Raw genomic sequence first — 15,998 nt, 5'->3', positions numbered from 1 at the left:
GTTACTCCGCCGCAAGTTTTCGTCGTAAGTGCTTGATTCACAAAGCACTTACGTGTTAACTTGCAACGGAGTAACGTAAATCTGTCCGGCGCAAGCCCACCTAATTCAAATGGGGCGTGTGTCATTTAAATTAGGCGCGCTCCCGCGTCGAACGTTCTGCGCATGCTCCGTGTGAAAATTTCCCGTCGTGCTTTGCGCGAAATGACGTCGCCCTGACGTAATGTTTTGAACGGCGACATGCGTTACGTCGTTTTGTATTCCCAGACGTCTTCCGCAAAAAAATTGAAATTTGACGCGGGAACGACGGGAAAAACCGACTAGTGACGACGTAACGAACGCGCCTACCTTCGTGGATCGCCGTAAAACGGCTAATTTGCATACCCAACGCTGGAAAACGACGCAAACTCCACCCAGCGGGCGCCGGAAAATTACACCTACGATCCGAAGGCGTACGAAGCCGTACGCCTGTCGGATCTTTGCCTAAAGCCGTCGTATCTTGGTTTGAGGATTCCAAATCAAGATACGACGCAGCATATTTGAAAAAAACGCCGGCGTATCAGTAGATACGCCGGCGTATTACTGCTGTGAATCTGGCCCTTTGAGCCTTTCAGGGACCTGTCACTTGAGGACATGAAAACACATGCCAGCATGCATAAAAACCCGGTATAAGACAAAGCAATCTGCCTCAAAATACATGTTAAGTGCTTATAGTGATGTGCAGAGACCTGCGATTATTCACCGCTAGTGAAAATGTACGATGCAGTGTGGAAAAACGCAGCGTGTTTGCAGTTTTCCTCAGCACACTGGATGGCATCGCAGATTGCCGCACGACAACTCACTTCTGTGCAGAGACATGAAAGAAGCGTTAGTGCATAACACTTCAAATAAAGTTGAAAAAAAAGTAAACAGCTCAATGCGCATTTCAGAAGCTCACACTGAAAGCAGCGCAACGTTTTACGAGTGTGAACACATCCTCAATGTTCATCGACGACACATATGTATTTTTAAAGCGCGGTGGTGAGTTTTATGAGCAGTGCGGTAGGAAAGGACCCTTCAAATTGCCTGGAGAAGTCTGGCATGAGAAAAGATTCACATTTTGTTTATTTGTTTTTGCTTTTTGTTTTTTTTGCAATTTACATAATATAAATCTTTTTTTTCTTTTCTACAGCTGTATCATCAATTTACTTTGCTGTGTGCCAACCAGACAAAAATAGCATGAACATGCAGTATACTGGCATGGATCTATCTGCATCAGGCTAAAGTATTCAGACATCTGGTGGTTAACCAGCTTTCAATTAATAATGCGTATTTTTTTTATTTATTTTTTTCAGGCGGTGCTGTCAGAGGAACCATCTGGCAAGTAAGAAGTTAAAGGAGCATGTCACGGTTCTGGGGAAGGCAAAGCTATGTGAGCGCACTGAGCCTGTGCTCCTGCGGATGACCTATATAGGTAGGTGTAGGTATCAGAAAGGCTTTGTGTGGGATGCTGGGCTAGGGATGTGCTAGAGCATCCTTTATATATACACAGACACTTCAGACCCCAGCCAGCAGAGGACAGAACGCTGTACAGCTGAACACAACAGCAGCCACAAGAGATCCAGTGTGAGCAGCAGGCAGGGGGATTATTAGGAAACAAAAGAGAGAGGAGGAGGAGGAGGAGAAGAGAAAGCAAGGAAACAAGTCAGAGGCTGCAATCAGCACTGCTCCTCTCTCACACACATACACATCTCGCTGTGGCTGCTTTTCTTTCCTCCTCAACCCTTCTTCATCCCTTTCCTCCACACACCCCTTCCCTCCCCATCACTCTGCACCCTCCCTCCCCCCCCCCCTCCACCTCCATCGCCGTCGTTCTCCATCTCTGCCATCCTGCTTTATTTTCTGCTTGCCACCTCTCCGCTTCCCTCCCTCCTTTATATTTCTCTCATTCCCCCAATCCTTCTCTATCACCCCCTTCTTCTTTTCCCTGCACACTCTCCTTGCCACCCCCACCGTTTTGCACTCCTCCCCCTCTTTTCTCTCCCTCTCTCTTTCTCTCTCTCTCCATCCCTTTCCTCCCCCTCCTGGCTTCTCTTTTATTTATTTATTTTTGGCTGCTCTTCTCTGTCTGTTTCCCTTCTTTCGTTGTATAGCGGTGTCTGTATTTTTTGGAGGTGCACCAGGGGGCTCCCCTTTTGCAGTGCTCGCAGTGCAGGTAGTGGGGTACCCCCTCACTCCCCTCCTGCTCCAGCCTGTGACCCCCCAGCCTACCCCCAGAGTCCCCCCCCCACCCTGTGCTCTCAGCCTGCTGCAGCCTACCAACATGATGGCGGCAGCACCCATCCAGCAAAACGGGACCCATAGTGGGGTGCCCATAGACCTGGACCCCCCAGACTCACGGAAGAGACCCCTGGAAGCACCCCCGGAGGCTGGAAGCACGAAGAGGACCAACACTGGAGGTGAGTGCACTGTCTGCTGTACTGCTAGGGGGTGGAATAGATGTATTGAGACGGATTCTGGCCCTGCATGCACTCCTGGTACAGGCACCATGTTGGGGGTGTGTGGTACGTTGCTGGGGGCTTCTAAATCAGGCATGTTCATTGTAATCTATGGTCAAAATGGCGTCTTCTTGTGTTATTATTGTGGATTTTTATGGCTTACGTCCTCAACCTGTGCTGTGCTCTCATTGCAATATGCTTTGTATTAAGGCAATACACATATACACCCCCTTAATGCTTTTGGGGTGCAGAAAGGGGTACCTGCCCTTCATGGGCATGTCATTGTGTGCTTACAATAGATGCTGTGGATGTAAAAGCGGCTGATTTAAGGGTTTCATTGTGAATCACTACGGCTGCTGATGTAGGGGATGCAGGAACTGGCATCACTTGCAGCCCTCCGGAAAGGAACAGGTTAAATCCCAGTGCTGGAAGATGCATGGAGGAGGCAGGGACCAGACCAGTCAGCTGCACATCAGTGACTGCACCTCTCGGTCCCCTCTCATTGTTTCTGGGCATCCTTTTATTTAGCAAGACAAACCTTCCCTTTCCCGAGTGCCCGGATTTTTGGAGCAATACTGTGTGCCTTTTTTTTTATTCCCCCCAATCATTAATTGTGAGCTTGGGGGAGGGGGGGGAAGAGAGAGAGAGGCTCAGCTCACAGGAGCTGGGGGTTGCTTCTTCTGCATCCTGGTGATGTGTCCTAGCATCTTCACGTTCATTCCTATTGGAGGCATAACAATGCAACGATGCAGAGGTGAATGCATTTGCTGAGGAATTGAAGGAAGATCATTTTTTTTTTTTCCTTGGCTTGGATGTATGCTCCCAGCACAGGAATCACACATGGACCTGCACTTTTATCATAAACTGTACAGGGATATATATTTACTGGAACATGTTGAGGTTATGCAAAGTCAGTGACTTGTTTTATATTAAAAACAAATGAACAAACATTCAACATTTTCAATCATTCCATTAAGCTGGGGCATTGATTTCCCAATTTTGCTATGTTTTCCATTTTATTTTTTATTCTGTTTTTTGCTTTTACTTTGTTGGTTAAACGCGTCGATATCCGGTGACCTGTGCGTATTTAAGATAACTGTGATTTAAGCTTTAGATCAGTTTGAAATAAGGGGGAAAATCTTCTTAAACGACTTTAATTAATAAGCTTATAGGAGGATCATGAGAGATTGAAAGACGCTAAAGAAATACATTGGGATTAGTGTGGAAGTCATTCCACATTGCATTGAGTTTTTTTTTTTTTTTTCTTCTTGGCAACTACCTAATGCTTACAAATTAAACATGCTGTTCAGAGGTGAGATTTTGCATGGGTTCATTCATAGCAGATGTTGATAAAGAGTTTTGCTTGTCATATGCCTCATCCATCCACGTATATTCATCTTGCATTGCTTTGCATTTTTATATTTTTTTATTATTATTTGTATATAGGGTATGGATTATGTCATTTCAATGTATTTTTTGTCAATGATTATAGGCTGAATTTCACATAAAACAGAATTTTTTATTTATTTTTGATAGATTTGATTTGTGCCCACAAGCGGTGTTATAGGGACTTATGTAAGTGTGTAGCAGAAACAGCGACATGGATAAAAAAACATTACATTATGTACATCGAGTTGCAAATGTCTGAAAAATTGTGTCGTGTCTCTGCTGTATTCTAACTGTTAATTTTTTTTATTTTTATTTTCTTTACCCCTTGACAGAAGACGGCCAATTTTTCCTGAAGGTCCTCATTCCTAGTTATGCAGCCGGATCTATCATAGGAAAGGGTGGGCAGACGATCGTCCAGCTACAGAAAGAAACAGGGGCTACAATCAAGCTGTCCAAATCCAAAGACTTCTATCCAGGTAAAGACCAGACCCGTGCCAGCACGTAACAAGTCTGCTGCCGAGTAGGATGTAAATGCATCATTGAATAACTGTGTTTGGGATGATAAGAATGGAATGTACAGTTATGTTGCTGCCTGATATTTTTTCATTCCCCCTTGTTTTATCTTCGTAGTTGGCTATGAGGTGATCGACCTTGCTTAGGTTTGTTGAGCATTGTATGCATCTTAATGCCAGTGGTAAGCCACATTTACTGGCAGCTTTTTTCTATAGAGCTTTTGGAATCTAGGGAGGGTAAAGGGGCAGAAAAATTGCTGCCTGCCTATGACACACTTGCTGTGTAGGAGGATTTAGATTGGAGTCACACAATCTTGGTGACATTTTAGTTTTGTGAACATGAGTGGATGCCATGGCAGATGTCATGGCATATTCCACTGCGCAGTTTACAGCAAAAATAAACAGAAGTCGGCACAGACAGAACATGCCCAAATAAAATATAAAACAGATTTTAGTATAAACCAATCTCTACCTAGCAGAATCTATGCAGCAGCTGCAGCTTTCTGCTGATTGGACTCTAAATATAGTGGTGTGTCCGTTATAGACAACCCAAGAGGATCTAAAAGGCAGATTTGACAATGGGTATCGCCCACTGGATGTTCATATATTAGGACAGTTATTGCAATGAACTGCTAAAGCAATGGTGTCACCCTGTAAGAATATAGTGTGAAAGGTCAGTAAGTTAATTAGATGTTCTACTTCAAAGGCTGCCACTCTTAGACCACAAAAGAAGACTGCAATAGGACACTAGGCCGAAAGTCACTTACCAAATACATAGACGTGCGATCCAAACCATTTGTAATTACATCAGCCCCTACTATACAATTAGGAGCCATTGTTTTGTGTCACGGTTTGATATGGGAAAGTCTATTTAATACCATTTTCTAGGAAAGATCATGCAAATGAAAAGCATGGAGGATGTCTGTTTTGCGTAATTTAGCTGTACTGTTTGCAAATAAAAATCTGAAAAATATATGCAAATGCCTAGTGTTCATCCTCTTCCAGACAAAACATCGGTTTAGGCAAGCCACCGTTAGTGCGCTGCACATAGCATTTCTTTAATGAGATAATGTTGCCTTATTATGCTTTAATGGCAGAAGGTTTTGGGAGGCTTGTTTGGTATGTATGAGACCCTTGTGTAAGCATGACTTTCTTCTTAGAATTATTTAAAACAATTGTTGATTGTCGATCATTTTCACATTTGTCCTTATTCAAATGCATAGTGTGAGCATTACCTGTAATGAAGAAATTATTGTAGTAGGTACATCAGGAAGGGGTTGTAGGATTAATAGGACAAGGCTGCATCCAGCCTTCCTCAAACAGTCTGTCTTTGTAATGTAGGTAGCTATACCCTTACAGTAATGTAAATTATACATGTGATGGCAATTGGACTGAATGTGGTCACTATACCTACTAGCACACATCCTACAGGAGGATTGACAGTTTATATGCATACATGTAGGTATAGATTTAATGTTTTCAGAAATGGAGATTAGCAAGGATCAGAGTTTACTGCAGCATAGTCAGATAAAAATAACATTGTGAGGGGGGGGGGGGGGCTTAATGCTCAAATTTAATAAGGTAATATATCTGGCAGACAACCGTTCAGCCAAATTGAATTTGCTGTTTAACAGCTGAAAATGAAATAGCATTTCTTGCATTATACATGAGTTTGTATTAGATGTGCTGAGATATTATAGGAAAGCGGTGTTTAGAAAAGATAGCCCAAATTCCAGATTAAAAGTGGCCTTGTTTTGCCAATAATCTAATTCCGCTTGAATTGGTTTGAGTCTTGCAGTCCTGAGCCATACTTGTAGCAGAGTGTACATATGTGCCTGTCTCTGCTATTCATGCTGTGCTTTTATTAGCTGCCTTGCTATATTTCTACATGGAAATGTTGGGCTCTAGTTGTGTGCAGTGTACCACTTTATTTTAATTGTATGTGTGTGTATGTGTGTATATATATATATATATATATATATATATATATATATAATATACATTTATATTATTTTTATGCAAGAAAGATTGAAACTGGTACTATTTTTAAGTCCTAAATACATCATATTAAAAAAAAAAAAAAAAAATCCTAATATCATACAGACAATGAATCACAATTATGCTTAAGCTGTAATTTCAGTGTGGCAATTAAATTACTAGATAACCTGCTTATAATAAATGTAATTTGATAGATAAGGCTTTTAGGCCTGAAAGGAAATATTCATTTAGTTTTAGAAACAAACAAAAAGCTGGGTACTCACAATAATTTACACATGTATATGTATATATGTGTATTTGTGTGTACTATTATATGTATATCCTTCCAATGACCTGTTGATATACTAGTTAGGAAACCCACTTTCAACGTTCATTTCCTATACATTTTAACAACTGAATAGGATGTAACCAGTCCTGGTTCATTGATTTTTTTTTTTTTTGTGATTGAAGAACGTTTGCACATAGTATGTATAATATAATTGACCTTCAGAGAGAGATGTTTGTGCTGCTTAAGATTTAAATTCTGTTCTTGTGATTAGGTAGTGATTTGAGTTTACAGTAAAGGAACGTCTATACTGGTGAGTTCATGTAATATCGAAACAGAGACATATGTCTTATGCTTCTCTCTGTTGATTGAGATTTTTCAATGACGAAAGCGCTTTTAAGGGTGTAGGAATAGTTCAAATAAGAAATGGAACAAAAGGAAGGCGCCAATAGTTTGATACACACACTCATTTTGTTGGCTGGTGAAAATTTTCATTGCACACTATTAGTGGATGTCTACGTGTACAATGGTGTATGTTTTTTACATGGATGTCTAGCTGCATGCTATCACTTAGGCAATAAGGAATGAAATGATGTCACTATATGTGACTCTTCATTGTGACAGCTGGTGGGGTTTCCATGTTAACCTTATCGTCCCTGCATATTTTCATGGCATTTTATTTGGGCTTTTGTTTTTATTTTTTCAGCTCTACTTTATTTACTGATAATAAAGAAAAGCTGGCAATGTTTTGCCCAAGGTGAAAATATACACTTTGCGCACATTATGTGTACCTAAATGTACATATATGTCGATCGTTCTCCCAAGCTATCCAAAGTCATAGTCATGTCGTTGGCTATTGTGATGCTAAGGCACTATCCTGCAGCAATGACTTCTATCTAGGGAAATTTAATGTGATTCAGGAATGCATTTGTACCGTATGTTGCTATGTGTGCAATATAATTGTCATCATTTTCTTAATGAAATGTCATTGACACTTTTCGATGCTTGGTTTATTTTGAGGTGTTTTTATTGAGTTCCTATAGAAATACCTGAACATATTTTACACTCTCTTAGTGTTCTTGCTAAACTTATAGAAATTAATGTCTAAAGTGTCATCGAACCCCAATTCTAATACAACCTATGGAAATCTGCATGTATTATTCTCAGTCCAATGCACTAATACTGGATCTCCCTCTTCAAATCCACCTATGCTGTAATGTCAATTCCAGTATATATTTTAACTGGTATGACAAATTGCATGCAAATTGTTTTTGGTGTGGCTATGATACTATCATTCATTTTCCTCCAAAATCATTTTGTAAATGGTCTTACTATCGTTTTTTTAAAGGTTCCTAAATTCCAGTTGAGACTAGCGTAAAACCTTGATCTATACCGATTTGATTGTAAGCTTTTCTTAAACGCTCCCAGCTACTCTAAATGGGATGGTTGAAGCCATAGAAAATGACTGAAAATATAGTTATTGTTTGATAGAAAATGAACACAGATCTATACTGAATATGACCAGTTAGTGAAAAGCATTCCATGAAACATCAATGCCTAGGTATATTCTTTACAGAAAAAATTCCGCAGGTGGCAGTGCTGGAGCATTGAATCCGCATTTTACTAAACACTGTGGTGTCGTCATTGCAGATAACCATCAGCAATCATAGCTCTGTGATGTCCCTAATCACCCTACTTATAATCCCAAACTAGTTTATTTTCTAGTGTAACAAAGTACTATATTACTGTCCAAAAATGATCAAATATGAACTTCATGTTGACTATTAGTTGCATTTTGTGACTCTACTGATACAAAAGAGATATAAGACAATGAAAAAAAGGAAATAACATTCAGAGATGTACAATAGATCACACGCGCGGACCACCTATGTTGAAACCACACTTATGTTCATTACAATTGTTGGTTAAAACCTAGTTTATTAAAACGTAACTGTTAATAAGACTGGAAGCATTCAATCGCAGAGAAAGCTGAACACGAAAAGGAAATTTTAATTTTAATTAAGGGCATCGGGCATAGCAGAAGATTGAACACCAAATCACATTGTAGTCCTTGCCTGGATCATTAGTCAAAGTTCATTCTAGTAGAACCATTTGGCTCATGTATCTACAGGTTCCAGATCACATGAACATGTAGAATCGTATCATCTCTGTATGGACCATAGCAACTTGGATATCTTTTTATTATTTCCAAGTGTTTTTGAATAGGTACAGTATACCCGCAAGGCAAATTGCATGAAGAATAATACAAATAAATAAAAAATAAACACTTTGTCCCTCCTTTGCTATCCAGACCCACTAATTTTCTCCAAACATTCTCTCATTTTTAGTTGTAGTTGATACTGTCTCTTAAGCTCTGTGGTCTGAACTGACCAGCCGTTATCTCAATGAAAAGCGATATCCAGAGATGTAAGAAAAGATTCACTGAAGCGTGTCACACAATTACTTTGCTCCCAAAATGTGCTACAAGCAGTTATTAGCCAAGATAAGCACACTGGTAAAGAAACTCCTCTGGTTCCTCTACAGGTTCACACTCCTGAATTTCCATCACGGCTGCTTTCATCAATGGAAAAAAAAAAAAACACTTTCTCTATCTATGCTGTTTACCTGAGATTGGTTGATGAGATTTAAATGAAATGCCACATAGTTAGTACTGTGTGTTCACCTTTATAAAACCAGCATGCCAGTTTTCTTCATCTCCCTATTCAGTTGTATAATGAATTTACCACTGTCCCCAAAATGGCGAATATGGAAAAATTCCGGTTTCAACCTTAGCTATAGTGATGGGTCAATCTGCCCAGGTTTGGTGTTGCCAGGGGTTTGATGAATATTTTTCAAAATTTGATGTATCCGAACTTGAATGTGGATTCAATTAAAGTCCATGCAGCAAAAAATGTTGTGGTAAATTATGACTATTGGTAGGGCTAATAGTCAAACTACAATCAAAAGGCATGGAAAGCTGGGCACTGTCATAGAGCACATTTACCAATAAAAAAAAAGATAGCATACAGCCAGGGAGGGTGTCTTTTCATGTAGCTTTGAGGACAGTGTTGAAAATACATGCTTGGGGAAACTTTAAAGCTGTAAGTGAATTTTTGAAACCATTATTTTGCTGGATAGTTTCAGTGACAGTGTACATATATTTATCTGTGGATTGTTTTTTATTAGCTTGACTTGCATACAGCAGCAGAACCCCAATCTGTTCAGGTAGTTTTAGCAGTGACACATGTGGACAATATGGCCAATAGTCTGCTCGAAGTATTCTTGTTTATATCATTGCAAAACTTTTCTGCCACTGGGCAATTTCCAAGCATGCCTAGGCCCAATTTTTTTAGAGACTAAGAGCACAAACTGGGATTTGCTGCAAAAGTTAAGATCCCACAGAGGATACAGCAGTGCAAAATTGGCCAGGAGGAGAATTTTAATCAGGAATAATAGGCCTAACTGGTGTATGCCTAACTTTTATTGTATCTATGGGGATATGGGGGTGCGTTCCATGTGTTATATAATGTGAGGTGGATTGGGTTCACACTACTAATGCACTTAGTTTTTTTTTATTTTCCAATGATGCAGCAGGATGCTGCAAACAAAGAGGCAGCTTAAAGAACAGATGGACAGTAACAAGTGAATGCTCTGCGTTAGACACCAAAAACACAAAAATCGATGTAAGAAAAAAAACACAGAAGAAATGAAAAGCCCCAAAATACCACCCCTAGAACAAAAGCAAATTTTTTCAAAAGGGAAAAACTTTTGGCAAAAGAAAAATAAATAAATAAACACCAATAAACCCAAGAAAATAAATTAAATCCGCAAAATACCGCCACCTGAAACAAAGCCCATTTTTTTTTTAAAGGGAGACCTTGCAGCACAAAAAAAGTTTGTTATTGTTGGGACAGTAGGCTAAAGTAACCGCTGACCTCAGATCAGCCATACAATAAAAATGAAAGACAAAAAAAACCCCTTAATAATTAGAAAAAGGTCAACAAAGGGGTTGTTTTCCCGAAGAGCTTGCGGGTTCTCTAACTAACCCTATTCTCTCCCTGTGCTTTCCTTAAAGCAATTTACAATTTACTGACGTTATGGCTGTCTTGGACCCCCATCCTTTTCTGAAAAGGGGACTGGCTTATCTAAAAGCCCCTTATTGAATTCTCTATGTCTGATAGCCATCGTTCAAAGACCATGCAGTGTATTATGGTTTGAAAAAATTATCCTGTGCAAATCTGCACAAAAAATTATTCTGCACAATTCATGACTCTTGTACCAATGGTAGAGATGGATCTCATCCCCACTCAGCTATTTATTTGTGTCCCACTCTGACTATATGAATGTGTCTGGGTTTCAGCCAGCAGTAAACAGAGAATGAGAGAGCTTTGATTCAGACAGGGTGATAAAGCAGGAGTAGCTGTTAGGACTGGCGTCCATTCAGAGCAGCGGTGCATATTTCAATGCTCACAAGTAGAGGCATCAGTTTTGCTTATCTCTATCTTGAGTAGTATAAAGGATTTCTATCAGTAATCTTAATGTTTAAAGCCAAAACACATTTGTTTGTTACGGTCACCAAACACATCTGTCTCGTACTTCTCAAATGCTGCATAGTGATGTGTCATCAGATTGCTTTTTTTTCAGTGCCTATCTCGCTAATTATTTGGCTGTGAAATAACATAGACTTTTACTCAGCCTCATATTAAAAATTGAATGTTTCACTACCGTTTCTGTGGATGATGCAGACAATGAAGCCATCGCTTGTCTCCTAAGCAGCCTATGGCAGAATGCCGAACCATCAAACTGTAACTGTGTCCAAAAACTGTAATGAGTATGTGCCGCTGTAGGGTGCTCATCGCTTCAAGAGAGTTCCATAGCGTGAAATTTAAAATTCCTCACCTGTCCTCATTTTGTGACCTCAAATGGATCATTCCCTGAGGTTGTGCGCATGTTTTGTGCATATTGCGTTCCCATGATGTCATTTAAAAGTAGAGGAGCTTATTTAAAACCACATCCATGTGTGCTTTACCAGGGCCTTGCTACTTAATAAATGCTCATATTTTAACTGGCATAAGCACCATCCTCTTAAGCATGGGAAACTACCTTTAAATTAGCCCCTATGCAGAGATAAGATTTTTTTTTCTAGCTTTTAACTTAGCAAGCATGCAAGAATCACATTATTTGCAAGCAGTGGTAAAGTCAACTATGAGTTCAGGTAATTCAGACGCAATGTCTCTATGTGTAATAAAATTCATGAGCGACAAGACAATCATTTGCAGGGTTTTCAACTTGGTTCACCTAATCGTCAAGCAAATGAAGTGACAAGTATTCACAAATAGGTCTTGTATGTGTATATCATATGAATTTTGTTCACTTAAACAAATGCATAATTGTTTCAGAAGCGGCACTCGGGCATATTTGACCTAAAAGTAATAACTAAAGAAGTCCAAAGTCAAACATCTAGTAATAACATTTTTACCCTTGTACAGTTAATATTTTACACATGGCCCAATTTAAAAAAAAATGTTAAAAGGCCTATTACATCTGAAAAATGAATGCATTTTCATTCAGTGTGTTTTTTCACAGCTTTGACAGCTGATTCACAAGATACTTGCAGACTCACTATAACCATATAGGTAACTTATGATATGCAATATAAAGTAGAAAAAAGTAGTATGGAAAGATGGCTCCTTTACCAGAAGGGGGGGGGGGGTGTTAATTCCAACTGGTTGGTATTTGGTAAAAATCTTCAGCAATAAATATTTTTGGGCGGTATAATTCTGTAACCCATTGCAATAGGTTATCAAATGATAAAAGCAAATATATTCTGTGCCAAGTACTTGGGACATGATGTTTTCCAGAAAAAAAAATCTTTCTCTGCTTTGTAGCAATGTGTATTATATTACAATTAGCAATTGACCCCTGCCTTTCCCAGACTGGCCCTAGAATTCCTATTCACATTATTAGCGCTTCTCACAATTAGGTTAGGAGCAAATGCTTTCTTCTCGTATCTCCCCTTATTGTAGTTTTGGAAAATTGTAGATAATGAATTTCCAAATCATAGATCCCATAATTGAAAAAGCATGGCTCCCCCTCCATTTTCGAGACATGTCGAGATTTTTGCCACATTCTTGAAATTTTTGCCAAACAGGTCATTTATTTTAGGTTTCTTTTTTAAATAAACTTCCATTGCTATATACACTTTCATCAACTGTAATAATGGATTTTTTTTTTTTTGAACATTCATATGATTAATTATAATTGCAGGACTTGTTAGTAGCTGAATGAAGAGATTGGTTTAAAGCATGCATTTAGTGACCGAGAAGGAATGGTTCCCGAATTTGTACAGTGATCAAGAAAACATATTTTGTTAGATAGCAATGTGAGCACAAGTGCAGAAAATTGTAGAAGGAGCCACTGTGAATTGAGAACTATCACTCATCAAGATTCCATATTTCAGGCTCTGTCTAGCTGGACTTTTGCAGCCTGTCTTTAGAAGAAACTATGCACAAGTGTTTATTGAATTGTGGGAGTGAAATTGGAGAAATTTTAATATCTCTAGATCCTGCAGCCTCCCAGCTTCAGAAACTCACAACCCTTTATACAGTTTTGTACAGTAACCAAGTTTGAAGTCTTGAAACTACTTGGGTTAAAGGGAAAAGGTCTGATATACTGTACGTGTCAGTAGAAAGCTGCAGGTAATTGGGGCCCAGCTGGTAGGAACTCAACCACAGCAGTGTCTGGTTTCACTGCAGCTGCTGTTGGGCTTAATTACCCTGACCTATGGGGCAGGAGGAGGAACTCCATCCAACAGGGAAGCGGCCACTAAGCTCCTATTGGCACCCTATGTGACTTTCTTTGTGCCCCCCTTCTTCTATTTGACTGGAATGATATGACATTAAAAACCCTTTTTATACATAAACATACAGCGTAGTTGAAGTTTCTGTTGCAACAAATTTACTTTTTATTTTGCAACTTTCAGCCACTTTCCCTTAATATGCATTATAAAAAATTAAAAACATAAAAATATCAGGGCTGATTTGCAAATATTAAAGTTGCTGCATTGCTCCTGGCTACCAATCAGGAGTTAGGATTTCTTTTCTAACCTGCTCTAGAAAATGATGATTAGAGATTGGCTGGCTGCAGTATAATGAAATTGCAACCTCAATATGCTATACTAGCTTTGATATGGCGTGTCTTTCATTTAATACTGGGTTAGATTTCTGTGGTTGTACAAGGTTGAATTTTAGATAAGTCAAAATCATATTAAATAAGCAATAATATCTCTAGATCCCGCAGCCTCCCAGCTTCAGAAACTCATAAACGTTTCTCCAATTTAAGGAAAATGGCTAACTTAATTTGCTTTTGCTGTACATTTAGTTTTTGTGATTTAAAAAATTGCATTGAAAGCATTTTGTGAGATATTACACTTGGCACATTGAATGAGTCTTAAGTCATTATTAAAGGGCTGGCAACAAATGTCTGCACGTAACAAATCTTCTGCAGATGAGTTTGCAGTTGCACACATCTACTGTCCGTATTTCTATGTACCCTTGGAGTAAAAGTGTAAGATTGTCTCATTTAGAAGTTTGGAGCGAAGCCAGCTATTAGGGCATAGCAACTCCCCCCTCCCTGGAAGTGAGGATATTCCTGTAATCTCGCAACCCTCGGTCAGCTGAAGGGACAGTTACGTCCTAAGCATACATTCAGTCACCTGCCAACGAGGAGAGACATTCTGTGGGCATTCCCTTCATGTCTTGGCCCTCTCGCTGCAAAAACGGTGTTAAGGAGAAGCTTACATGATATAGATAGCGGTGGCATTGAAGGGTAATATATGACTGATTCTCAGAAAGAAATAACCAAAATTAAATTGCAGCAAACCCGCTCTATAAAAATCATACATTTGCAGTTATTTCTCAACAGAGGTCATATAAAACAATGAATCACCGCCAAATATGCAGTAAACACACCCAGAGCCTAGGGGCCCCTCATGGCAATGCAGCGTTTTAACTTTTTTTTTTTACAAAGCAGGATGCAAGGTTGAATAGATCAAGATACATTTAATTGAAGGCACTTTTCTATGACAATCACACAAGGTAGCCTTGGGCTATAAGCATGAAAAGATGGTTCCATTTGTTGCCAAAAAAAAGTACAGGAGTCATCTGGAGGTGCAATATGTTGCACTGTATAGTAGAGGACATTGATGGAAAAAAAAAAGGTTCTACACATGGCTTAATAATTAAAAAAAATCCCATACTTATAGCAAACTATAAGATAGTGGAAATCCTTTATTTTAATTTTCCTTTGTATATATATATAATGCAAATATTTACATCTATATAGATAACAAATGTATATACTAGTCCTTTGGGGAAATTAAAGGGCTTGTAAAGGTAAATGTTTTTTCACCTTAATGCATCCTATGCATTAAGGTGAAAAAACATCCGACGGAACCGCCCCCCCGAACCCCCGTTTTACTTACCTGACCCCTCGAAAGTCCCGCGTGAGTCCACATGATCCTCTTCGGTTCCCAGCCTGGCCATTGATTGTCTAGGCTGGATGGATTGATAGCAGCGCAGCCATTGGCTGGCGCTGCTGTCAATCACAGCGGATGACGTGGCGCACCGGGGGTGGGGCCGAGTGATACAGTCGGCGGCTATGCCGGCCGCTGTATCACGGGAGCATGCTCGCAAAAGCTTTCCACCATGCGAGCTCGCTTGCACGAAGGTGGAAAGCTTTTGCGAGGAGGAGCCGAGACAGCCGCAGAGGGACCCCAGAAGACAGGGTTAGACCCGGTTCACACTGGGGCGACACGTCAGGCGGCTCAGCCGCCTGACGAGTCGTGTCCCATTATATGCAATGGAACCGTTCTAATAGGAGCGACGCGACTTAGAAAAAGGTTCCTGTACGACTTCGGGGGCGGCTCGTGGCGACCTGCATTGACTTCTATACAGAAGTCGTTTTGCAAATCGCCTCAGAAGTCGTCCTCAGGACGACTTGCAGAGTCGCCCCCGAAGTCGTGCCGCTGCAGTGTGAATCGACTCTTAGGAGACACTCTGTGCAAAACGAGCTGCACAGTGGAGGTAAGTATAACATGTTTGTTATTTAAAAAAAAAAATGTTTGCCTTAAGTGTTCCTTTAAGGCTAAACTTAAAAAGTTCCCTCTACTCATTTGGGGAGATTTTCCATCTTTTCATGTCCCTGTGAAAACAGAACAAGAAGTGGATAGGAAGACAGGTAGACACAGTAGTTAGGCCCCGTACACACGGCCGAGGAACTCGACGTGCCAAACACATCGAGTTCCTCGGCCAGTTCAGCACTGAAGCCGCCGAGGAGCTCGGCGGGACGAGAGCTCCCATA

The 15,998-nt window shown here is 40.0% G+C and overlaps 1 protein-coding gene across 6 annotated transcripts in view; it reads left to right on the top strand.

Annotated features, from left to right (window-relative positions):
• The first annotated feature begins 1,426 nt into the window (after window positions 1-1,426).
• The window catches only part of NOVA1 (NOVA alternative splicing regulator 1), a 131,207-nt gene continuing 116,635 nt past the window's right edge, over window positions 1,427-15,998 (top strand). Inside the window, exons 1-2 of one of the 6 annotated variants that reach the window (XM_040333322.1) lie at window positions 1,427-1,450; window positions 4,196-4,339. In XM_040333322.1, the coding sequence (XP_040189256.1) occupies window positions 1,438-1,450; window positions 4,196-4,339 (157 nt within the window). In that variant the 5' untranslated portion in view covers window positions 1,427-1,437. The other 5 variants (XM_040333317.1, XM_040333319.1, XM_040333320.1 and 2 more) reach the window with 5 other exon arrangements.

Source organism: Rana temporaria, chromosome 13 (assembly GCF_905171775.1).
Source record: "Rana temporaria chromosome 13, aRanTem1.1, whole genome shotgun sequence".
Classification (NCBI taxonomy): Eukaryota; Metazoa; Chordata; class Amphibia; order Anura; family Ranidae; genus Rana; species Rana temporaria.
Note: the sequence above shows the minus strand (reverse complement) of the source record. Positions and strands in the feature narration are given on the sequence as shown.